This window comes from Microtus ochrogaster, unplaced genomic scaffold, assembly GCF_000317375.1.
Source record: "Microtus ochrogaster isolate Prairie Vole_2 unplaced genomic scaffold, MicOch1.0 UNK2, whole genome shotgun sequence".
Classification (NCBI taxonomy): Eukaryota; Metazoa; Chordata; class Mammalia; order Rodentia; family Cricetidae; genus Microtus; species Microtus ochrogaster.
This window is the reverse complement of record NW_004949100.1, coordinates 20,508,143-20,533,631: the sequence shown is the minus strand read 5'-3', so window position 1 is coordinate 20,533,631 and position 25,489 is coordinate 20,508,143. Positions and strand designations below refer to the sequence as shown.

The following is a 25,489-nucleotide window of genomic DNA, read 5'->3' as shown; positions in this document are numbered from 1 at the left end:
TGCTTTTGGTCAGAGTATTTTATCCCAGCAACAGAACAAAGCCAGAACTCGGTGTGTCAGCCCACATCACACCACAAATTAGGGAAGCCAGTAAAAGAAAGGAAGACTACAGGAAAGCAGGAGCCTGTAGTCCCCTCTATGGAAAGCTTCCCTTAGTCCTCTCTCTTGAAAACCATGCCAGACGTAGTCGTTGTCAATGTAAAGTATCAAAGGCACACTGAATTTCTCCCCTTGAGATTGCACAGGGAGGTTCTGCCTCCTCCCTTGTCTTCAGAACTATAAAATGTGAGCACTGAAAGAGACTTTGGAGAACTTTGAACTCATCTGCTGGTGGGGGACTGAGATTAGGCAGTCACACTGTAGTCTAAACAGAGTAATATCACTACCAATAAAAATGGCTGAAGAAAGCCAGATACAGTTGCATGCTCATCTTGGCACTTGGTAGGTAGAAACAGAAGATCCAGGTCATCTGGCCACTTGGGCTACACAAGAACCTGTCTAGAAACAAACACACAAACAAAGCATTAAAAAACCTCTGTGAGTTCGAGACCAGCTTGGTCTACAGAGCTAGTTCCAGGACATGCTCCAAAGCCACAGAGAAACCCTGTCTCGAAAAACCAAAAAACAACAACAACAACAAAAAAACCTCTAGAATTTCCCCGAAGTTTCTGCAGTGTCATTAACCCATGGCACCTGTCACTATGAAACCACAGGTGTACATGTCATGAGGTGTCAGGTCACTTTTTGTCAGTGGCAGCTCCCTGCAACTGTCTGTAGGTCAGGGCAGCAAAATGTGTTGTGGGGTTCCTGTTGGTTAGTGCACAGAAAACATGTAAAGCTTGACAAGAGGGAGTTGGCCAGTGGATGACATGAATCCAGGCAGAAGGGGGTACCACTAGAAGAAAGCATTCCCGTGGCACAAAGGAGTTAGAGAGAGAAAGGAGGGCTGGGCACAGTGACGGCCTGGGAAAGGCTCCACACACAGTGAGAGGAGCACAGTAAAGTTGAGTTTCTTGTAAAGAGGACCATGTGACAGGAAGACATTGTCCTAGAGGCACAGGGTGGAACAATTCAGAAAGATCCCCCCTGTTGAAAGCACACAGAGAGTTCTGGAAGCTGATCCCAGCAGAGAGGAAGTATATGTTCTCACGAAGCCTGCAGTTGATGCTTGTAGCTCAGGGGTATTTCAGGGTTAGGCAGGCGAGCTCCACACCACTGTTCTTGTTCAGTGTTTTATAAGGAAATGAAATGCCCCAACTCTTGATATTTCCAATGTTTTGAATTATAGTATACTAAATTAAGTTTAGTGCCCATATTTCCTTTCAATTTTCTGTATATTCATTAATCTCATAGTAAGAGGTTTTAATCTTTTGCCAAAAATTTAAAGGTCACAGAACAAGTATAATTTTCATAGTTTTCTCAAGGAGTGTTAGAAATAAGCCTATACTAACACATAAATTGAAGACTATATAAATGTAACAAAACTCCAGCTATATTGTCCCCCCTCTTCTTCCTTACAGCTGTTTGAACTCACTGTGTTATCTGTTTCTCTCTTTGGGGGGAATATGAAGTTAACATTTAGTTTGGCCAGATGCCAGAACAGTCTTATGCAGTGATAGAATAAGTGAGATGAAGTAATGGGCATGTAGCATGGAGTCCAAGACAGATCAGGCATCCAGGTGATATCTGCAAAATCTGATCTCTTTGTACCTCCTCTACTGCCAACCTAGCTTCAGCTGCCATGTGCCCATGGATGGTAATAACCCTCATTGGCTGTCCTGTCTCCTTACTGACCACACAGGCTGGCCTAGTCGTACACCACTTCCTACACTACAAGCACAAGTGTCAGTGCTGGCCTCAAGGTATTTCATGATCTGGTCCCCTTGTTGACTCCCTTAGGAATAACATACCACTTCCCGCTCATTTAGTGCACTCTAGCCAAAAGGTCTTTGTTCCTGTTTCCTTCCTTTCTTCCCATCGCTCTTTCCCTCTCCCGTTCTTTCCCTTATTTCCCCTTCCTCCTCTCCCCCTCTCTCCATTTCTTCCCTTTTCGTTGCATCCTTTTCTACTCTTCTGCACATCTCTTTCTTTTTTCTTTGTACTAGGGCTTAAATTAAGGGTCTCAAGTGTGATATGCCTACAGTGTACTCAGGAACTATGCCCTACATCAGTGCTTTTCTGGGTATTGCTAAGACTGTTTTCTGGTCTGGGCACCTCTCCGCAAACCTCTCTCTCTGGGTCCTACCTCCACACAGTCTTCAGGTTTATTATCCTTCCCTCCAAGTTTTCATTCAGAAGTCACCCCCCCAGTGAGTCCCCCACAGTCCTTCCCCAGCACATAGCGCTTCCCATCCCCTTAGATTTCTGTCTTTTTTCCTTGTAGAACTTTTCATCGTCTAAGTAATTATACATTTATTGTGTTTCTGTTTATTGAGTCTCTTCCCTTGCCAGCACGTAAGCCTAATGAGTTTGGGGATCTTTGGTGTGCCAGGCGATTTATCTCAAGCACTTAGAGCAGTTCCTAGCATATATTTGTGTCCCAAGCAAGGATCTGTTAAATGATGAATGAACATTTGAAGGAGGCTGTTGATGTTGTTGGTTGCGAATTACTTTCTGTGCTGCTCTGTTTCAGAAGACTTGGCATCATTTGTTAGAGAAATCATGTCTTATTAACTTGTCACAAATTTGCTGGAAGTTCTCCCCATAAAAAAACCTCCATTTTAGGAAGTTACATTTTTATTTATTTATTTATTGGGAATGGGGCACTCCCTGGCATGTAGGGAGGTCAGAGAACAACTTCTGGAATCGATTACCTTCCTCCACCGGTGGGTTCCAGGGACTGAACTCAGGCTGTGAGGCTTGGTGACAAGCACTCTTACTGCGCCAACTTGCTGGTGCTATTGTGATAAGTTTTAAAGGCCCAGGACATGCAGGGGAGAATTAAACAGAGGGAATCCAACTCTATATTTATGAGCCACAATCACATGCTGTGGTTTAACATGCATGATGATATGATTCTTTTAGGTTTTGGCTACAGGGCATATTTCAGTTTTCTCTCTTTATTTCATGTGTATGTGTATTTTGTCTGCATGTGTATCTGTGCACCACTTGAGTTCCTAGTGCCCATGAAGGCCAGAAGAGGCCATTGGAGCCCCTAAGACTTGTGTACCACCATGTTGGTGCTTGGAACTGAATTTGGAGCCTCTAGAAATGAGTCAGTGCTCTTAATCACTGAGACATGGCTCCAGTCCCTAAAGCATATATCCCCGTGGGGCATCCATCTGGTTTCTTTTTATCCCCTGGACAGATAACCACACAATAAGACACATAATGTGAACACACATGTATGTGTGCGCTTATACGTGTCCTCTTATGCTTATATTCTTTGTGTCTGCCTATTTATGTGTGGTGTGATGTGATGTGTGTACCTACCTGTGTACATACCTGTGGAGGCCAGAGGTTAGCATTGGGACATCAGTCTGTTCTTTATATTTTGAGACAGGGTATGCTACGTAACCTGGAACTCACTGATTTGGTAAGACCAGCTGACCATCAAGCTCTAGGGACCCACTTACATGCAGCCCCCCTCAGCCAGCACCCCAGTGCTAGGAAAATAGGTGCATGCAGCTGAGTCTAACTTGTTATGAGGGTTGTCGAGATTTGAACTTGTGTCTTCGTGTTTTCGTAGGAAACGCTTAGCAACTGAACCATCTCCTTGGCCACAGGGAAAGGTTTTTAGGTGAGACTGTCTCTGAAGAGACCCTCATGAAGCAATGCAGACTAATAATCAAAGGCTTAAACCTGAGTAAACCAAGACAAACATAGTGAGTTTATGTAAAGTACTTGCCATGGTGAATGACTTGAGGCCATCCAGAGCTGTTAAGGATATCTACTGAGCTTTCATGAGTGCGCTATAGGGAACTGGAGAGATGGCTTATAGCTAAGACCACTTGATCGCTTACAAAAAGTCCTTGAGTTCAGTTCCCAGCATCCACATGGTGGCTCACAACCATCTATCACTTCAGTTCCAGTGGATCTGGCTATCTCTTCCAGCCTCTATGGGTACACACAAATATAATAATGTAAATAGTTTTTAAAAGGTGTATACCACATGGGATGGAGAGATGGTTTAGAGGTTAAGACATTTACTGCTCTAGCAGAGGACCTGAGCTCAGTTCCAAACATCCATGTCGGGTATCTCACAACCATCCACAATTCTACCTCTCCCAGATCAGTCCCCTTCCTCTTTGCCTCCACGGGGACTGCATTCCTGTGCACATAACCTCCCACTCCAGTAAAAATAGAATAAATATGTCTAAGGGTATTCTATAATTGACTTGTGTAAATTGTATATGAGAAGATAATCGTAATCAAAGTTTTATTGTATTTATGTTACAGTAAGATTTGCTGTAGCTCTAATATACAGGCTCTATAATTTTCCTCCAGTTTGCCCTATTTCCTTGCTTCCCCTAAATCATCAAATCACTTACTAGGGTCATCCAATATTCAGCTCAATTGGATATTATGTAGGCTCTCACCTTGGCCATATTAATTGGTGATTCCATTTGTTGGCATGGCAGCATGCATCTGTGAACAATTGGAGGTGGTGTAGGACCCCCAGCCATTCATCTAGCATACATTATATTCACTGATCACAGAATTTGACCTGGGGACAGACCCAAAGCAAGGCAGGTCTTGTTTCTCTCCTCATACAGCTGTTTATACCATGACACATGCCAACAGGCAGAATGTGGCCCGAGGAACTGGTTTCCGTCCACAAAGAGCTTATCATTAATTATACTTCTGGTTATTCAATAACAGTTGGGAAATGAATATGGAAGCGTGAGGAAAGATGAATAAAATATGTAGATGAACGTTTGAATTCTTCACAAGCTTTACAATGCTAGTATTGAAAAAAACTGAGTCTCATGTGTTTTGTACTAGCTTGTACAAAGCAAGAGTCTCTATAAGGATAGCTAGAAGAAGGGTTCCAGGTGCTAGGGGCTACTGTGATAGGCTGGCCGACTATAGAAGGAGGTGGCTCCTTTCTTCCACAGATGTGAGAGCCACATTCAAGATATATTTGGTCAAAATTGTTAGACCCAGCTGAGCATGGTGACTCACACCTATAATCCCAGCACTTGGGAAGAAGAGATGAGAATATTGTGAATTGAAAGTAATCTGGATTGCATGGTGCAAAGGGTCCTTTGTTTTGTTTTACACACATCCTCTAAATCTCACCTTTCAGCCTCTTCCTCATCTCCCCTCCCTCATCATCACCTCCCCTGTATATTGATTTCTAGATTCTCTGGTTCCAAGCTTAGCTTTGGGGTTGCCCCATTACCTCTTTTGGCTATCTGTAGTTCTATTCTCTAGGACAGTTAACACTTCTTGACTCTTCAGAGATATCCTCGTGTCTTTGTTCTGGGATCAGCCAGGGTGTATTCTACCCCTGTGTGAGACCCCTAGGGTATTCCTCAATGTCTTACCCCCTTTCTTTGCCAGGCTGTGCCAACCTGCATTACTACCTTGTCATAGTGTTTGTGGGAAACCAGGATTTCTTCAGCACTGAAAAAGCCTTCATGCTGAGCTTGGATCTGGAATTGTAGTGTCTTCCATGAGTTGAGTGAAAGGGTGGTACTCACCTATTAGAAATTTTGGCTTTTTGTTTTATTCCTTCATTTGACATTCTTGTAAATGTGTTCATTGAGATTCATGATTACAGGCTCCCTCTTCCATTCCTGACATTATGGTTTGGGGGATGTGTTTCTAAGTAACAATAGTCTCAATTTAATAACTGGACATTAATAGCTACAGAAATGAATACATAATGACCAGAAAATCTAAAGGGAAAAATTCAGTGACAGGGGCATAAAGCACAAGAACAGCCTGGTAGAGCAGGAGAGGCTTGTGTCTGTGACCAATGCTTGAATTTAAACTTGAAGGCTGGGCAGCTCTTAATCAGAGGAGGACAAAGGGACTTAGTATATTGAAAAGACTTATAGGAGCGTCATAAGACAGGAGGTTGGTTGGAGATGGTTCCTTGACTACAAACCATGGGACAAAAGTCTTAAAAGCTGATGGATATTGGGCCTTTATTCTTTCAGAACTGGGAAGCCATTCAAGGGTCTTCTTTAATGCCAGTCATGTTCAATATTTCCCTCCCTCCCTCTCTTCCTCCCTCCCTCCCTCTTTCCCTCCCCCTCCCTCTTTTCCATCCTCATGTAACTCAGGCTTACCTCGAACTCAGTATGTTGACGATGACTTTGAACCCCTGATCCTCCCACCTCCCCCCAAGTCCAGGATTACAGATGTCCAGTACCATGCCAGTTTATGTAGTACTGGGGATCGATTCTTCAAGCATGCTAGGCAAGCACTCTACCAGGATATGTGAATTCAACATTCTGTGTACCATTTTATATTCCAGAAGAACTCAACATGTGTCATTCCTTAGAGAGTGGGCTTTCTTCTTAACTCCATAGATCATTATTATAATAGCAATTAGACATTGCTAGTCAATGGATACATTTGTCACGTTGACCTACTTAGAAAAAGTGATTTTTTAAAAGTATTTCTTCCATGAAGAGGGCTCTAGTAATCTAAAATTTCCTTCTTTTTTTCCTTCTTTTTTTCCTTCCTTCCTTCCTTCCTTTCTTTCTTTCTTTCTTTCTTTCTTTCTTTCTTTCTTTCTTTCTTTCTTTCTTTCTTTCTGTGAGACAGGGTTTCTTTGTGTAGCCTTGACAGCTCTGTAGATGAGGCTGGCTTTGAACTCACAAAAATCCACCTGCCTCTGCTTCCCTAGTGCTGGGATCAAAGGCATATGGCCACCACTGCCCCACTAAATTTTCAATTTTTTGTGTTTTAATACTGTATCAAAACATTCTATGACAATGCTATTTATATGTAAATTGTATACCACACATAAAATAAAGTATGTTTTTATTTTAAAAATAAAAAGACAGTCTACCAATTGAGCTATATCCCCAGCCAAGCTGACCTCAAACTCATGCATCTCCTGTCTTTACTTACCAGTTTCTGAAGGCCTTGTGCCAACACACCTAGCTTCATGACGTTTTTCTAAATCAAGTAAATTTATTGTTTGAAGTTTATTTTACAAAATAGAAAATGATAGATTCAAGTCTTTGTGGGAGCAGCAAGAGCATTTTATGATGCTACTCATTTGTGCTTCATTTACAGTTAGGTTTTGAAATTAAAAAAACAGTGAAATAACAACTTGCGTTGAATCTATTTTGTGGTGATTTGGTTCTGGAATATGATTTATTGTAAACTGAGTATACATGTGTTGCTCTAGCAAGGCCTTAGGGCAGACAAAAAATGTGGAAGGAGGTTGGATAACAGAAGGATGCCAGTAGGTGCACAGGGATGTAATGTATAATATGACCCCAGTATATTGTACAAAAGTATAAAATTACCAAATTTAAAAACTAATGCTTGAAAAAAAAAGTGTAGCCGGTGTAAATTTTAAGGTGCTTTTAGCTTTATGTGCTAAGGTAGGAGGCTCTACGGCCATTGCTTGCCTGCCTTAGACACACAACATCTGATGCCCATGACCAGGTTCAGAAGCAAGAGCTGTGAATTTCAGACTTAAGCCTCAAGAGCTCATTTGAAAGAAGCCTTATGACCCAGGCAGACATTCTTCCATTGTTAGTATTCTGGACCTCTTCAGTGTTAGGCAATATTAGTCTTCAGCTTTGGGGATAGAAACTAGGTTTTATATACCTGAATATTCAAGCCAGATCATCATGCACATATCAGACAAATGCTAAGCAAAGCCAAAGTTGCTGCACACGGTTTCAATCAGCAGAAAACTGCAAGTCGTCCCTACTAGCTCTTCCTGGAAAGCCTGCAGGCTCTTCTATCACAGGAGAAAGCGTCTTCATAGGGATGAGTGATGGGCTAATAAAAGGGAGTTGGCAGGTGGCTTGCATTCTGCTGTTTGGTCCATCAAGAGTTTGGCATATATTACTTTCTGTCAAAAATGGGAACCCGTCTTTCGGGGCTATAAAATAGAGATTGTTCTCATGTATACTAGAAAAAGCTTTGAGGGTATGTCAGGTTAGGCTCTGTCATTTCAAGACAAGTCATGATTGGCAGTCCTGGCTATATCCTGTCTTCTTGGTAATGTAGTTCAGCTTTTCTGAACATAGTGTTATGTGGTTCCTGGGTTGCACTGTCACCCAAGTTTTGCAACATGGAAACAAAATTATGTGTGAATGTCAATTGCGTAGGTTCGATAGTGTACTTTCTTTTTCATTTTTTTTATTGATTTTATTGAACTCTGCATTTTTCTCTGCTCCCTCACTTTCTCTCCCCTCCCCTTCAACCTTCTCCCATGGTCCCCATGCTCCCAATTTACTTAGGAGATCTTGTCTTTTTCTACTGCCTAGGTAGATTAGGTCAATGTATGTCTGTCTTAGGGTCCTCATTGTTGTCTAGGTTCTCTGGGATTGTGAATTGTAAGCTGGTTTTCTTTGCTTTATGTCTAAAAGCCACTTGTGAGTGAGTACATATGATAATTGTCTTTCTGGGTCTGGGTTACCTCACTCAATATGATGTTTTCTAACTTCATCCATTTGCCTGCAAATTTTAAGATGTTATTTTTTTATGCTGTGTATTATTCCATTGTGTAAATGTACCCCGTTTTTCTTACCCATTCTTTGGTCGAGGGGCATCGAGAGTGTTCTTGAGTAAATTGTTTAGCTTCATTTGTTCTCTCGCACAATTGATATTCCTGTCATGCTGCTGGACATTCCAAATGATTTCTACTTTTCTGTTTCTTCCCCCCAGTAAACATAGCCTGAATGACTGACTTCTTCTCCCATCATTATTTACTTATTTATTCAGTTAGTTTGAGACAGGATTTGAGCTAACCCAGACTGACCTCAACCTGTTCTATTGTCTAGGGTAGCCTTTAACCAATTTCTGACCCATCTTCCTGCATCTCCCCAGGGCTAAGAGTACAATTGTGTGTCATCACTTAGAGTTTATGAAGTGCCAGGGATTGACACATGGCTTGATGCATGCTAGGCAGAATTACTGCTTACTGAGCTACATCTCTCGCATAGAGACTCATTTTAATATCCCAATGCATTTATTGGTGGCCTCTTCAACACTTAGGGAAGACCAGCCATGTCTTCTAGCATCCATAGACCCATTATGGATCCTGGATACTCAGAGAATGGCCTTAAACATTGGCGTTTATTGGAAATGCACTCTCAGTCCACCCAAAGCCTGCAGAACAGGGGTGCACATCTTAGCAAGATCCTCTGGCGTCGGGATGCATGTGAGGATATGGGAAACAATCATGCTGCTCACGAGTATGGTTAAAAATTCAGTTCCTGGTAGAAACAATGTGGATATGGCTTTCAGGTTCAGATACATTAGATTTAATGATTCAGTTCCTGGAAACATGTGTAACAAGTCTTAGAGAGGAAAAACTTACGTTGTGCCTCATTTTCTCCTCCTATGTGTGTGACTAGTCTTTGTATCACATGGGAATAGTGAGGGGCAGACATGCTTCGTGCCTTTGGGAACTGTGTGATGCTTTCCCTGTTTTCAGAGTTATTTAGTAGGGCTGCTGTTCTCGTGAGTCCCCTACCTACCCTCAGCTCTCACTGTCTTCACCTCTGTTCACTTCCATGTCTTTAATTCATGAATAGTTCCTTACTAAATGACATCGGGCAGTCTCCAGCTTTCCCCAAAGGTTCTTTTGCCTTAGAGTGTTGTTTACATAATAGAGCTGGGTCCATAGGACATGTAATACAAAATAGTAGGAGCCTCTGGGATTTGCTAGGCCCGCGAGCACATCAGTACCATTTCCAGCTTTCTCATTATACTGCGAGTTTGGAAACCACCATATAGCTTTCATCTTGTCGTAGATTATGTAAAGCACTTCATGATCTTTTATTTTGCCATGCAGCACATGAATTTTGCATTTGCTTTTACTTATAGGGAAATCAGGCTATTTTTCCCCCCCAGCAAATGGCTTTTCAAGTAAAATGAATTCACTCAAATTAATGAACAACCAGCAGTGGACTTGGAGGGTGGAAGTGAACAGCCGGCCTCAGCCCGTGGCAGGCACTATCTGCTCTCTGCACCACGGTGCGGCTGCCATGTAAGACATGCGAGCAAATGACAGACACCAGAAAGGTTTAAAATGCAAAGCAGAACTGTGGTTTTTTTTCTTCGATGCACACAGCATTTGCTTGAGTTAACCAAAGCAGCTTATTTTCTGTTTCTGGAGATTCATCCCACTTACTCATCTTTCCCCTTCCGTTCTGCAGTGGAATGCAGAACAGGTGCAATCGTTGATGCAGGGCTTCTGGGGCAGCCCTCTTACGGGAAGACACATGAGAGGACCAATGGGTGCTTGGATTCTTTCCTCTGCTGTGTATCCTCCTGTGAGTTTGCGGTTGACATGTCAACATACAAGTGGTGGGATTGAGATGAGTCAGTACGTGCCCTGCAGGCTTGGGGGCTGTCTTTGCGCTCTCACAATCCTGGTGAAAACAACACGAAACAATCAGGCGTAGAAGAATATGCCTCTGGCCCCAGTCCTAGAGAGGTGGACACAGGAGGATACCTGCGATTCATTGCTCAGCCTTTTGAGTCAGTGAGTTCCAGACTCAGAGACAGACCTTGTCTCAAAAAAAAAAAAAAAGTGAAGAGGGATTAAGGAAGACACCTTGATCAGATCTCTTTCCCCCACTACAATTGGTAGTATTCTTTTTTTTAACATTTGCCATAAATAATAGAACCTGATGAATGGGATAATATTTTGTTACAAAATAACTTCATATCCTCTTCCTCAGAGTCTGTTCTCTCCTGGAGTCATTGTGGTAGCACTTTGTCTTGCATCATCATTTCAGAGATTGAAGACTTTGCCTGAGATCACATGACCTAGTGAAAGGCAGAGCCAGGATGACAGATTCTGCCCATTCTTTTTTGCAGAGCATAGTGGGCTGGTCTTGATCTTGCTACGTAGCCTAGTCTGACCTTACTTAGGAACTCTGTGCCTCTTCTTGGATAAATCACAGTCTCTGTGTCAAGTCATCCTGTGGATCACCTTTTCCCATGAGCATATTTGTCTGCAATCCTGCTTTAGTAATTTGTTCGAGTCCCTTGTTGTATTTCCAAGTATTAAACTCACAAATGGTCTCGCTACGTTTTTATGCAGCCCGGGGTCTTCTCAGATAGGATCTGCTACTGTGTGGTAAAACTAGAACAACTTACCATCAACTGGAACCCAGTTGAGTTATTGGCATATTTCCCTGAGTTAGTTTTATACTGACATGCATGCCAGCCTGTAGAACCTGTTTCGTTCTTGTCCTCAGAAACAAATGGTTTCTTGGCACTTCTGGTGATTGAAACTGTGTGAATGTGGAATAGAAAAATCCTTCCTTCATTTATAAATGTTTGCCTTTGGTGATAGCAATGAGAAAATTGATGACCATCAATGGCCCTGGCTCTTCCCTTTCTCCAGCATCCAGCTTCCTTCTTGCAGATTAAAAAACACCCAAGGGACTGACACTGTATAGCCTTTTCTGGTGGTTATGTGTCACCATGTGGGTATTGGGAATGAAACATGGGTCTTTTGCAAGAGCAGCAAGTGCTTTTAACTGCTAAGCTATCTATACACCTCAGATTATTGATAGGTAATAAAATCCCGGTTTTTTTTTTTTTTTTTTTTAGATCTTACTTAGTCCAGCCTTGTGGAAGCTCACTTTTCTTTTTCTTTCCGCAGGACGATGAGGTGGTTCTGCAGTGTACTGCGACCATCCACAAGGAGCAGCAGAAACTATGCTTGGCAGCAGAAGGGTTTGGCAATAGACTTTGTTTTTTGGAGTCTACATCCAATTCCAAGGTGGGTTGAGAGCTCTCAAGACTGACGGGGTATTCGCGTTTCACTCATGGTACTGAGTTTGTGCCTGAGCACTGTATTGCTTTCTATGGGACAGACAACTTGTAAACTCCATGGGGTAGGAAATGTTTTTACTTCGTCATCTGAAAGCTGAGTCTTTATGGGTCACAGAGAATTGGGGTGCACTGTTCACAAGTGTAGAAAAGGCCTTGATTCATAGTGGCGATTCGGGAGTGGAGAAGCAAATGTGTCCATAAATGATGTGATTACTGAAGGGGGAAAAGCCTGGGAGGAAAGCAGAGTAACCAAGAAGACAGAGATCCAGGGAGGCCTTGTTCAGGGGAGGTGTTGTTCTTTACAGAGCTCCGCTTCAGGAAGGCTTTTTTTTTTGAGAGAGTGATAGTAGAACAGGTCAGACTGAAGTGACTAAGTTCTTGACATTTCCACTAAGAAGAACAAAATCCTGCAACATCTCCTGGGCAGGAACGAGGACTGCTGGACCAGCACAAGGGGACCGGTTGTAGTAGAGGAAGTCTATAAGGATGACTTAGAGCCTGGGATGGGAAGGAGTCCAGGTTTCTTTGTAAGGCAAAGGGAGACTGTAGGGGTGGGACACTGGGTCTGGGCAGTAATTCCATTTGTCTGAAGGGCTCTAAAGAATCTCATGGCTCTTACAGGGATTTGGGACTGTGGAGAGTGAGAGAGGAAACTGGGAAGGAGCAGGAAGGTGCTTGATTTGTCTGGTTGGCAGCTGATTCTTCCTCTTACTTGGTACTGTGGCCATGGGAATTGTGATTGGATTTAGACTATGCTCCAGGAACACCCTGGGCCTGTTGATAGGTCAGTTGGTGAAGAATTGGAGAAAGAAGATATTTCTGGGAGTCATAAAAAGAATGAGAAACGGCCCGTGCAGTGATCTCTTGTGCAGTACTTTCGGGTTTATAGTGTACTTGGTGAGTGCAATCTCATTTCAATTCCACCAAAAGAGAAGGTATGTATTGTGATTATATTCATTACACAAATAAAGAACTGGAAATAGGTAGCAATTCCTAGACTTGAAATATTCAACATGACTTCAACAACACTGTTGGCAAGGGCTGTGCACACGTATACCAAAACTTTTGGCTTCAAATATTTGATCAGTCCTTCATGATGCAGCATCTTTTAGCTGCAAACTAACAGTGAGTATATATGACATATTTATTATAATTATTAATGCCATGTGACATTCTTTATAACTATCAATGTTAGATATATTATGCATGTGTTTTGATTTTTTTTAAGACAGGGATTAATGTAGTTAAGTATATGTTAAGGATAGTATGCTCTTCCTTAGATTTTTTTTTTTTTGCAAAAAGGTCTCACATAACTCAGGCTCACCTTGAACTTTCCATGTAACCCAAGGAGGCTCATGAACTTATGACCCCCCTGTTTCCATTTTCTGGTGCTGGAATTTCAGGTGTGTACCAACACACCTGGTTTCTGCAGTGCTGGATTTGAACTCAGAGCTTTATGGATGCTGGGTAACAACTCATCCAACCAAGCTTCATCCCAAGTCCTCTTCTTACACTTTTAATTTGACAAATTTTGTGAAACATTGTCTTTATAAAATTTACTGTTATATGTCTAGTTATGAAAGCTATTCTTTGAAATCTAGCATCTTCATATTTAGCATTTTCTTTGTTTTTTCACATTTTTGTGGTGGCTAGAACAAGTTTCTTCTGTTAACTAACTTTTTAAGAATACTTTTTTGTGAGCATTTGCCTATATACATGTATGTACATCATGTGTGTGGTACCCTTGGAAGTCAGAACACAGTATCAGATACTCTGGGAGTGAATTACAGGCAGTTGTCAGCTGCCATATGGACGCTGGGCACCAAACCCAGGTCCCTTCTGAAAGAGCAATAATCTCTGAGCCATTTCTTCAGCCTTGTAGCCTGATATTTGATTATCCTCATTATATCGAACATTGTATTAGATGATATTGTTTTGATTCTTTGTTAAGGGAGTTGGTTTCTGATACTAAATATTATTATGGGTTAGGGAGATGACTCCATTGGTAAAATGCTTGCGCACACATGGGTCCGAGTTTCATCCCCACAATCCACATAAACAACTTTGGCATAGTAATGCGTACCTGCAATCTGGACATTGGGAAGGCAGAGGCCGGTAGATCCCTGGGACACACTGGCCTGCCAGCCTAGTTTCCTTAAATTGCTTAAAGCCAATGAGAGACCCTGTCTTAAAACTTAAAAAAATGTGGACAACACCCAAGGAATGACACCCAGGGTTGTCTTTTCTCCTCACATCTGGTAATACATATTCCTAGTTCAACAACGGGTCTATCAAGTGACAGCCAAGCATTCACATAGGCCTAGATCTTCACCTGAATGGTTTAGTTCTTAGCAGGGAAACTTGACTCTTTATTTGCTATAGATGATCCAATGAGCCGAATGTATAATCCTTTACATTCACAGTGTCTTACATTCTTTCTCTTATGAAAGACTGTAATACAAAAAGTTATATTGGCTTGCTTATAGAGTGTAGATTTAAAGTCAAAACCGATGCTGGCCAGAGCACTGAGTTGTCTTCCTATTTTGTTACAACGTAAGATCCTTCCTCTCCACCCTTTAGGTAGCTGGATCTCTGGGCCATATTAGCCTGGCTCCTGTCCTTGCCTGGCTTCATTTGGATACACACATGCTCCCCTGTTCTTTTCTCCCTGCAGCTTTCGCTCTTTGCCTTTTTCATGTAGAGCTGGGGCTCTGGGCTTCCGTTTTCAGGACTTAGCAACTTTGAGACAGAAGCTGATTGCTGCTAAAAATAAGGGAAAAGGGGCTTGTCCATTAAAGCCCATGTAAAGCAGCCTCTTCCAGGTTACCTTTCCCCAGTTACCATTGTAGTCCCCACTTTTTTTTTGAGGGGGGCTGTGCCATTTGGTCTGTATCCTGCTGTCTTTATCGGACATTGCAGAGTTTATGCTGATGTTTCTTTTGCCTCTATGTATCAAGCCCTGGACCTCTGGGGACCAGATGTAACTCATTTCTTGTCTTTTGGTGACAAGCTCTGTGGCCTGAACTAGAAAAATTTAACAAGTAACGACAGAGAGACAGGACTCCAGGCCTTCGTTCATGATTGCAATATGTAAACACACTGTCGTCCCGTATTTTACCTGGATGTAGCCAGATTTGACTTTCATTGGTAGAAAAATGGGATGTAGTTTCCCTCTCTCCAATTGGTATCTCCTGCGTTTATCATGGAATAAGGAGCATAGAGTGATTGTCGGCAATAACCAGTCAGACTATGTAAATTATATATGAAGGCCTGGAAGCGGTCCCAGAAATAGCTCAAGCCTTAGCATCTCTCCATCAAAGGCAAGACTGCCTTCCTGGAGGAGATTATACATTATGCTCCTCAGATGTTTATTCAGGCTCATCTTCCCCTGGAAGGGAAGGCTTGAAACATCAACGTAGATTTTCCTGTAGAAAACAGAAATGTTTACCTCTGATGACATGATTGGTTATTCCTCATTCAACACAACAGGTGTTTGCTGTGCTTTCCTTATACAATTGGCATTTCATTTTTGCCTCTATAAAGGTGGGAAGTCGGTCTTTGATTTTTGGGCAGCAACTCTGAGGCAGAAGTCAGTTTTTAACATTTCAGTTGGGGGCTGGAGTGGTGGTTCTGTGGTTAAGAGTGCTTTCGGCTGCTGAAGACAGTTGAAGTTGGTTACCAGTACCTTTGTTGGGTAGCTCGCAACTGCCTGTAACTCCCATCTCCAGAGGGCTGCATGCTCCCTTCTGGATTCTGCGGGCACTAACACATATATGCACATACCCCACTGAACTGCTGGCCACATAAGTAAACCTTGAGGAAACTTTTAGAGACCTCAGTGGGGAGAGGCTTAGTTGAGAGCTTAGAGAGCTTACTATGCCAGCATGGAGATGTGAGTTCAAGTCTCCAGAGTTCATGTTGTCACTGCTTGAAAGTTCAGGGCTGGAAAGATGGAGCCAGGCAGATACCTGGGGATCACTTCTGGCCAGCCTAGCAGCATCAGCTAGTTCCAAGAAGTGAAAGACTCTATGTCAGAAAAAGCAAGGCAGATGGCTCCTTAGAAATAAACTGGAGGGTGATCTCCTGCCTCCGTATGCACACATGTGACTGCACCAGCGCATCCTTGCATATACACATGCATAAAAATATGAGGGAGATGCCATAAGTTATTGGGCAATCATAGTTTTTTAAATCTTGTTTATTTTTTGTCATAAAAACAGAGTCACATAGGGTATAAAACACTGTCTCCACATCTCTATATAATATATAAGATGAGCTCAGTGATTGGCATTCTTACGCATGGCATCAGTGAGCGAACAGGAAGATGCAAAGGAAAGATGATGTTTGTATTGTTTCCTAATCTGGTGACAAGAACATATTGGAGAGCACAGTTGACCAATGTGAAGGAACAGCCTTGTCCACAAACCACACCCTCCCCCAGAACAAAAGATCCCTATACCTTAAAATTAAGAAGCACAGTAGGAGATGAATCTTGGGTTGAAGGAGAAGCAAAATGTAAGGAATACGGAATTATGTTTCCTGTATGGAAAGATAAGCAGGATTCTTAGGATGTCTGTGGTGTAGTGAAGCAGTGAAGATAATATTTATAGCATTAAATTCACATGTTCTTCCAAGTGAGGAAAATGAACAACTAAGTAGAAAAGTGGGGAAAGAACAACAAAATCACCACAGGAGAGCAGCAAGATGGAGCAGTAAGGTTATCTGAGGGGTTAGTTACTTTAAAAAGATTGTTCTTTGAAAGAAAATCAGTAGAAAAACCAGTAATCAATCTAATGAAAAAGGACAAGATCTCAAATAGTCAAACGTTAAGTTTCATATGGGTTGAAGGGGTTAATAACCCCAACAGAGGAAATTAAATCATAAAAAGACATTTACCTACTCATATTCAAATGAATTTAAAAATATTCATGAGATGAATAATTTGCTACCCAGGCTAGCTACCACATGCTACTAATCTTCCTGGGTCAGCCACTCCTGAGTGCTGGGGCTACAGATATGCACAATATGCGTAGGGCCCTATTGTATTTTAAAAATACAAGTAGAATGGCCCTGTGTAGTGGTTCGTACTAGAAATCCTAATACTTGGGATACTGGGACCGGATTGCAATGAGTGTGCAGTCAGCCTAAGCTACATCGAGAGTTCAAGGAACGCCTAGGCTGCAGAGGAAGACCCTGCCTCAAAGGTACAAGCAAAAGTGCACTTCTGTGCCCAGCTTTCTGTGCTTAGGACCTGAGGTCCTCAAGTTTTTGCAGCCTGAGCCATCTCTCCTGTCCTTGGCACATCTTTTTAAAAAAAACACATCGTGTGTAGAGTGTAGGCTTCATGCCTGGATATGGCCTGCCCTGCCTGGCTTTGCGGATGATCTAGTCAGTTATATCAGAAAACCCACTTCTGACCAGAGTGGCTTATAGGGAGGGCACAGCCTGGGAAATGGGACAGTTCTCATTTTTCATTATTCTTGTAACTTACCATGACTTTGTGATCTGCAAGATACTTCATTAAGTAATAAACAGTTCACCTAATGTGTCTTTGGTAAATTTACATTCCCCAATGGTGTTGACTTGAATTATATGAAGACACTACTCATGACTGATGTTTAATAGCTCTATTAAACCAATCAAAAGGTGCCTTTCACAGAGTTTGATCAAATACCCAGGGGTTCTTATAAATTCCTTGCATCTAAAGATGTCACAGACTCTGTGTTGCTTAGACTGGCCCTTGTTCACAGCATGCATAAACATCACTGTTAATTTTTTATCTGTCTTTTAAGAGTTGCCATTGAGCTCTTCTCAGGGTTCTGGAGAGGTGGTTCAATGGTAAAGAACACTTGTGGCTCTTGAAGGGGACTTGGGTTTGATTTCCAGCACCTACATGGTGGCTCACAACCATCTGGAACTTCAGTTCCTTGAGCTCTGACTTCCTGTTTTGGCCTCTGCAGACACTGTACACATGTGTTACACATACATATATAGTAGGCAAAACACCCGTACACATAAATTTAAAAAGAAAGAAAGCTTTCCATTTCTCATAGTTTCTCTGGCTTCCCTTTAATTACAAGTATTTCTTCCCATAATGGGATATGAAAAAGCAGAACTTTATCTCTGGCGACTTCTCATTTCAGGATATTATTCACCCCATCAATAATGCATGGGGCATCAATGATGCATGACAGTTGTTCTGGTCCAGATGAACTGCTCTTCTTTCTCAAGTGGGAAAATTTGAATAATAAAAATGTCAGTATGAGATAAATGCTAGATGATGTAAGAAAGGTTGGCTTTACAAACCAGGTTCGTGAGACTTCTTAAACTTCAGAGGCTTCTCTCACAGCATGTTTCCTCTAACATCTAATTGAAATAATAAAACATGCTATAGGGAAACAAATACGAGTGTTATTGTAGCTCTGCTTATTCATTTTTGCTTTTAGGGAATTTTTGTTTGTGCAGAGGGGACACAAAAGAAAGGCCAGCGTGTTGGGGAAAGAATGTGAATTTTTCAACAATCACTTTTTCTTACCAGTATCCTTGTGTTTCGTTATATATCACTTATTTACATGTATTTTAGGAGGAATAAAAAATAGCCAGTGTGAGTGTGTGTGTGTGTGTGTGTGTGTGTGTGAGAGAGAGAGAGAGAGAGAGAGAGAGAGAGAGAGAGAGAGAGAGAAAGAGAGAGATCTCCACGAGGGCAGAGGAGATAGCACAGGTAGTAAAGTGCTTGACCTGTGAGCTTGATTCCTAAACCCATGGAGAAAGCTGGCCACGGTAGCATGTGCTACTGCTGAGGTAGCAGAGACGGGCCGAGCTCTGAAGCCTGCTGACTGGCTAACCTAGCCTACTTGGTGAACTCTAGGCCAGAGAAAAAGAGAGAGGGAGAGCACCTGTTTCAGAAAGTCAGGTGGCTAGCTTCTGAGGAATGACAATCCAGTGTTGTCTTCTGATCACACACACGTGTGTGTTGCACACACCCAAGAAAATTTAGAGTAAGTGATTTTATGCTTAAATTGCATTTTGATGGAACAGAAGACTTGTAACATTTGATTGGGGGAACAGATTATTACACTGGGCTGGAATGGAACTGTGTGTTTCTACAAGTTATAGGTGAATAACTCCTGCTGGAATTTAAACACTCATTCATGCTGCTACCCAGTTTGGAAAGAATAATTGTAGAATAAGATGACATAATTGGAATTCTCCATCTAGGAAACATTTTATGCAGTTCTAGATCATAAATGCAACATCACTATATTACCTTATAAGCTGAGATTAATTCTGAGGAAATTTCATAGGTTTTAATGAATCTTTGTTGTGGTGAAGATATGGCTGCTCTAGTTTCTTGTAGGCTTTATTTGCAAGATCTAGAAAATGAAATGAAATGAAAACTTTGGAAGAAATAACTTTTGCCCATCATCTGCTGGAGGTCTCAGCTAAGCATGGGGCAGAGGGGACTGACTGGAGCAGATACCTCTTGGGGTTTCCTCTTGCTAGTGGAGTTCCTCCGAGCTCTGGAAGAAGACTGGCAGATGCTCTAACCCACCCATTCTGTCTGCTGCATACCCAGGTGCCATGCTGGCAAGTGAAGTGAGCAATGGGGTTGCATTCCTGCCACCTCATCCACTAGTTCAGTCTCTGCCTGATGGTATGGGCTTTGGAGGCCAAGAAGGTTAGGATTTGTTAAGCTTTGGTTCTACCCAATAGGTGCTTAAGGCCTTTGGGAATGAACAGCCATCTAGAATCTCAGGTGGGGCTGGGTATTTGATGATAGTTTATCTGTCCCCAAACCAGAGAACAGATATTTGTAGGGCAAAGAGAAGCTTCTAATCTCACCCCCTTTTCCATTTCTCATGTGTGTTTCATGCATGCGTATGTATGCATGCTTTTTGAATGTATGTTTTCTAACATAGTCTCCATAAAACAGCGTGCTCTGGGTATTTCCTTATTTGACTTCTGGATCCCACACCTACCCAGAATTCACATGGGGTTTGGGGATCCGATCTCAGGACCTCGGTCTTGGGACGCTCTAAACTACTGATGCCATTCTCTCCACATCCTGAAGCTGCCAGTCTTTGATACTAAGCCCTGAATTTGAAGAAGAGTACTGTTGTGCTGGGGGCCTCCGTGTTCCTTCCTTTCTAGATCTGAGAGTGTGGCTTAGCTGTGGTAGATACATAACAGCCAAAAGAGCTGGCTTGGCAGCTTTTCTGGGAAGAGCCAAAGAGAAAATATTTTAGTTGTCTTGGGTCATGTTTTCTTCTCAACTCTGACATTTAGCCCCAAAGCAGCTGTAGACAGTATGCAAATAGATGAGCCTGGCTGTGAGCCTAAAAATTGTATGAATGGGCACTGAAATGTGAATTTCAGACATTTCGCCTGTGTATGTGTTTGTCTTATACATGTGTATAGGGATGTGCAAGATGTGTGTGTGCATGCAGGTGGAGGTCAGAGGTCAAAGTTAGTTGTTTTTCTCCAGTGGCTCTCAACTATTTCCTCCTCCTCCTCCTCCTCCTCCTCCTCCTCCTCTTCTTCCTCTTCCTCTTCTTCTTCTTCTTCTTCTTCTTCTTCTTCTTCTTCTTCTTCCTATTCCTATTGTTCTCCTCCTCCTCCTCCTCCTCCTCTTCTTCTTCTTCTTCTTCTTCTTCCTATTCCTATTTCCTCCTCCTCCTCCTTCCTCCTCCTCCTCCTCCTCCTCCTCCTCCTCCTCCTCCTCCTCCTCCTCCTTATTGTGTGTGTAGGGTCTCACAGAACCAGGAGCTCACCAATAGCCTGGACTGACTGTCAAGTGAGCTGGAAGGTTCCTCCAGTGGCTGCTTCCCAATTCTGGGATTGCAGACATGTGCTGTTGCCCAAGTTCCTTATTGTCTCCTGAGGGTCTGAACCCAGGTCCTCATGCTTGCAAGACAAGCATTGAGATATCTTCCCAGTTTCCCACCGTACCCCAGCAATACACAAAATAGGAAACTATTCTATTTCATAAGTTGTAAAAAAAAATGTAGTGGCCGTATATGGAGCATCGAAGCACCGTGGCTCTGTCTAGTTTAAAATGTAGGAAGTATTACATTTCAAAAGAAGCAGCTGGAACAAATGCTATAAGATTAATATGCAAAATTATGGCAGAGGAGATTTCATGCGAGTTAAAAATTCTCATCCCATCTTAAAGCTAAGAGAGAAAAGACTTACCTTGAAGTGTTAGTTGAGTATTATGACAGTGGAGGAATAGGGTTTGATGGATCTTTTAGATGCATGGCAATTAATAACTTAATGTTTTTGAAATTTGAAAGGGACCAAATGGATAGAATTTGGTTGTATAGATTACAAATAGAGTGTGGTGTAGAAGTGAGCAACTGTGAAGTGCTCTATCGAGGGATATGCTGGGCTTTCAGACTCCCTGTCTCCAGTGTGTTAGCCGAAAGACAAGGACCAGGGAGCAGTTCTTGAATTGCATATCATATGCTCCGCATACTGGTTTGGTGCTTTGAGATATGCGTCTACACCCCCAAAGTATAAATGACCTGGTTCAGTTTTCCTATAAAACAAAACAGAGCTCTGTGCCTTTGAATACGCTCTACTTTTCTCTCTCCCTAGCTCCCTAGCACACACATCCTTGCATACACTTGTCTTGAAGGACGTGAACTCCTCCTTTATTCAGCTGTTAAGCAGGACTTGCTTTGTCAAGCCTTCCTATATCTGTAGTGCATACCCTTTCTTTCTGAAGAACCTGCTGGCAGAGACAACCACTTACCTGCCTCATCTCAGGAACTAACATACTATTGAAGGAAGTAGATGCTCTCTATCTCTGTGTGTATAAGGTTCTCCTATATTCTCCATAACACACAGAGATTGCCTTCTTGCTTTGTGGAGTTAACTGAGTATCTTTAACATGAACTGAGTAAACATATCTGTGGCTACAATAATGCTTCATCCTGTACTGATTGACTGTGGGCTTAGTGCAGCACACTTGGAGTGACATTTAATTTACTTCTTGATATAAAGAATGAATCCTTATTGTCATACTTACACATGATTTAAAGACTCAAAGGCTTTACAGAAAAATTCCGAAAATAGATAATTACAAAATTTCTATGCTTAAAATGCTAAGATCTTTTGCTAGTATAGCTTCTAACATTTTTCCATAAAAATATTTCAGCTGCAAACATTGGTATGTGAAAATGAAGATCATGAAATTATATTTTAATACAAAATGGGGCAATCTTTTTTAAAACTAGTTTGTTATTGCTGATAAAATTAAACTTTTATGACATAGCCCTGTAATCTGCTCTATCTGAGAGTTACCAGCTTCTACTCAGAGTCTTGTACTACTGTGTTAGGCACTTTTTTCTCATAACAGCCTCAAATTTAAAAGTAACCAGAATTGACATCAACTGACAAAGGGATATTATGTAGTAAGAAAAAATGAACTATTCATTTGTTTCCATAATTACTAGAGTACTATGACTCAGGGCCTCCAGTGTCCTAGTTATGGTTTTCAGCACAGAGTGACATCTCCTGTTCCAGATTTATTAATCTGTACAACGCAGAATCCTCAAATAAGAAGACAGGAGTAACAAGCAAACAGCAGTAACAAAAGCAACAACAAAGACCCAAATGCATCTCTGTTGATAAAACAGTTGAACATGAAGGGTTGGGAGAGGTAGATGAAAATCTGCTTAGAGATAAGTAGATGTGTTTCTTCCATAAAATAGATGAACACATCGTGCTTTTCAAATTTGGCAGCTAAATGATAGTAGAAAAGTCTGAAAATGCATCAGATTGTGTGATTTTATTTGTAAGGTCTACTGCTTGTGAATTAATACTAGAATAAAACTGATTTTTATGAAAAGTTCCAAGAATCACAAACATCAAAACAAAACTATTATTTCACAGCATCAAAAGGAAAGACTTCTGGATACCAACAGGTCCTGTCATGCAGAAAACAAACAAAACAGCAGGACAAAGCTTGGGTTGGGAACCAGGGTTTTAAATTGTGCACGCACAATAGGAGAATTTGACTCTGGAGAATTAACAGAGGTCTTCCATGAATTAATAATGAAAAGAGAGAATCTAAGTAGAAAACCATACTTCAAGCATTTTAAATTTCTCTAAGAGACAGAGCTCACACAGCTTCCTAATGTTTTGAGAATGTTTGGTAGTGTTTGGGGTGACCAATGAGCAAAGGAAGACCACATTGTGTTGAGTCCTATGTGACCCTGGTGAATGGTTTCAAGGGTGGCTGTTTAACATGGGGACAACGGGAATCCCCATACATTCTGTGAGCCCATAAAACGTCTTTAGAAAGCAATATGGTACATACACATACACACAGAATGAAAGTGAGTGAGAGAGAGAGAGAGAGAGAGAGAGAGAGAGAGAGAGAGAGAGAGAGGTAAATGTTTATAGTGTATTTGACAATCTCCCCTCTCCTGTTTTTCTCCCTGCCCCTCACTGCATTCCTCTCCCATGCTCTCCTTTTTGTAACCTTCTGAATTCAGTTAGTGCTGCTTGTATACCTGTGAGTGTGAGGCTTGTATACACTAGAGTGTGGGCAACCACATGCCAGAGGCCATAGCCCCTGAAAAATCTGACTGTCCTTACCCAGCAGCCATGAAATGGCAATATTCCCTCAGCTAGAGACGAGGCTCCTTGAGCCTGTGCCCTAGCCACACTGGACTACTGACCTGCTTACTCCTGTACAGGTCTTGTGCATACAGCCACAGCTTCTGTGAGCTCATCATGTCTTGTCACATCTAGAAGACACTGCTTCACTTCACAGCAGTGCTCCTGACACTCTGACTCCTACAGTCTCCCCATCTTCTCTCCCACAATGTCCTCTGAGCCCCGTGAGAGAGAGGGTGTGATACAGATGTTTCACAGAGTGCTGGACACTCCACAGTCACTTAAAGACCCTCCTAGAAACATATTTGTCCTGGACCAGCTGGCTCAATGTGTGATCATGAAAGCATGCACAGACATGTCGATGTCAATTTATTTGTAATAGAAAACCAAGATCTAATAGAAGAAACAAACCCAAGTGATGATGACATCAAACCCTAGTGAAGATGTGGAGCAGTGGGAACTGTTGTCCATTCTGGTGAGAAGACAAACAGGACAGGCATGTTGAGGGATTATGTAACACCTTTATACCAGTTAACATGTCTTCACTATGGGATTCAGTTACCCATAAAACTGAATATATAACAAGAAAATGGCCTGAAATGTAAGGCCCTCTAGATACCTGCATTTGAATACTAATAGATGCTTATGTAAGTCATAATTCTCCCACCTTGGGAGCAGCCAACATGTCTTTCAGCAGATGAACAGATGAACTTTGGCACACCATAGGATTTAGCACTAAAAAGAAATGAGCCATTAATGTGAGACTATGTGATGGAACCTGCAGTGCACATTGCTAAGTGAAAGAAGCCAGTCTGAAAATGATTACACCTTGTGTGCAGCCAACTACATGGTATTCTAGAAAAGGTAAAATTGTGGGGACAATAAATAGATCACATGAACAGGAAGCACACAAGAGTTTTTGGCAGTGGGTATTAGTCTTTTGGGGGCAGTGTTGGTGAGGTTCAAGTGATAGGGGCAGGGAATACATGGGACCTCTCTCCACCTTCTTCTTAGTGTTAGTGTGAATATAATTACATATAAAATTACTATAGAAAATTTATCCATTTGGAACATAAGCTAAACAACCAACAGATATCTCTAAATATTCACCAGAGAGGAATTAGAGTGTATTTAACTCATGCACATTGAAACCATAAGCACACATGTCAACAGTAATCAACTCAAAAGTTAACCCACAGTGTATATAGGCATATGCTTTGTTACACTATGTTAATATAGGCAAGATAATTCTATGTGTGCAATTAGGATATGTATGTATTAATATCTGAACAAGTATACATAATGGTAAGCGGTAATTTCAGCAGAAATTATGGCATTTCTTCAGGATGGAATTAAATCAAGGCTGGGTAGTTGGCTTCATTTCTGTATGAAAGGACTTAATCTTTGGCTGGCTGCTAGGACTCAGATGCTGGTTAGAGAATTGTGTATGCCTATTTTTTTAAAGATTGCTTATGTGTATGTGTAGGTGAGTGCTGTGCATGCAGAGGCTGGAAGAGGGCATCAGGTCCCCTGGAGATAGAGTTAGAGTTATAGGCTAGTGTGAGTCACCTGACATGCACGCTGGGAACCAGACTCAGGTCCTTGGCAAGAGCAGCAAGTACTCCTAACTGCTGAGCTGCCTCTTCAGCCCCAGAATTTGTATATATTTCATTTTGGAAGTACTCCATTTAAGAGAGACTGTGAACAATGATGCTTGATTTGCAGTTGGGTAGTTTAACATGAGAAGCACTCAAACAACGAATCTGGGAAGCGCTAATGCCATGTATATATATTTGCACTTTCAAGGTTGTATCTTCAGAGCTCCAGAAGAAATGAAGAAATTGCTTTACACTATTTTGTTGCAATTCCAAGCTTAGTATTGAGGAAAGGGAGTCGACTTGCGGGAGAGAAATAGAACCAAGAAGAG

At 41.8% G+C, this 25,489-nt stretch overlaps 1 protein-coding gene across 3 annotated transcripts in view; it reads left to right on the top strand.

The window, feature by feature from the left end:
* Positions 1–25,489, top strand: part of Ryr2 (ryanodine receptor 2) — a 574,535-nt gene that overhangs the window by 173,199 nt on the left and 375,847 nt on the right. For all 3 annotated transcript variants that reach the window (XM_026788350.1, XM_026788349.1, XM_026788348.1), the window contains exon 2: positions 11,765–11,884. In XM_026788350.1, coding sequence (XP_026644151.1) covers positions 11,765–11,884 — 120 coding nt within the window. The remainder of the gene's footprint in view (positions 1–11,764; positions 11,885–25,489) is intronic.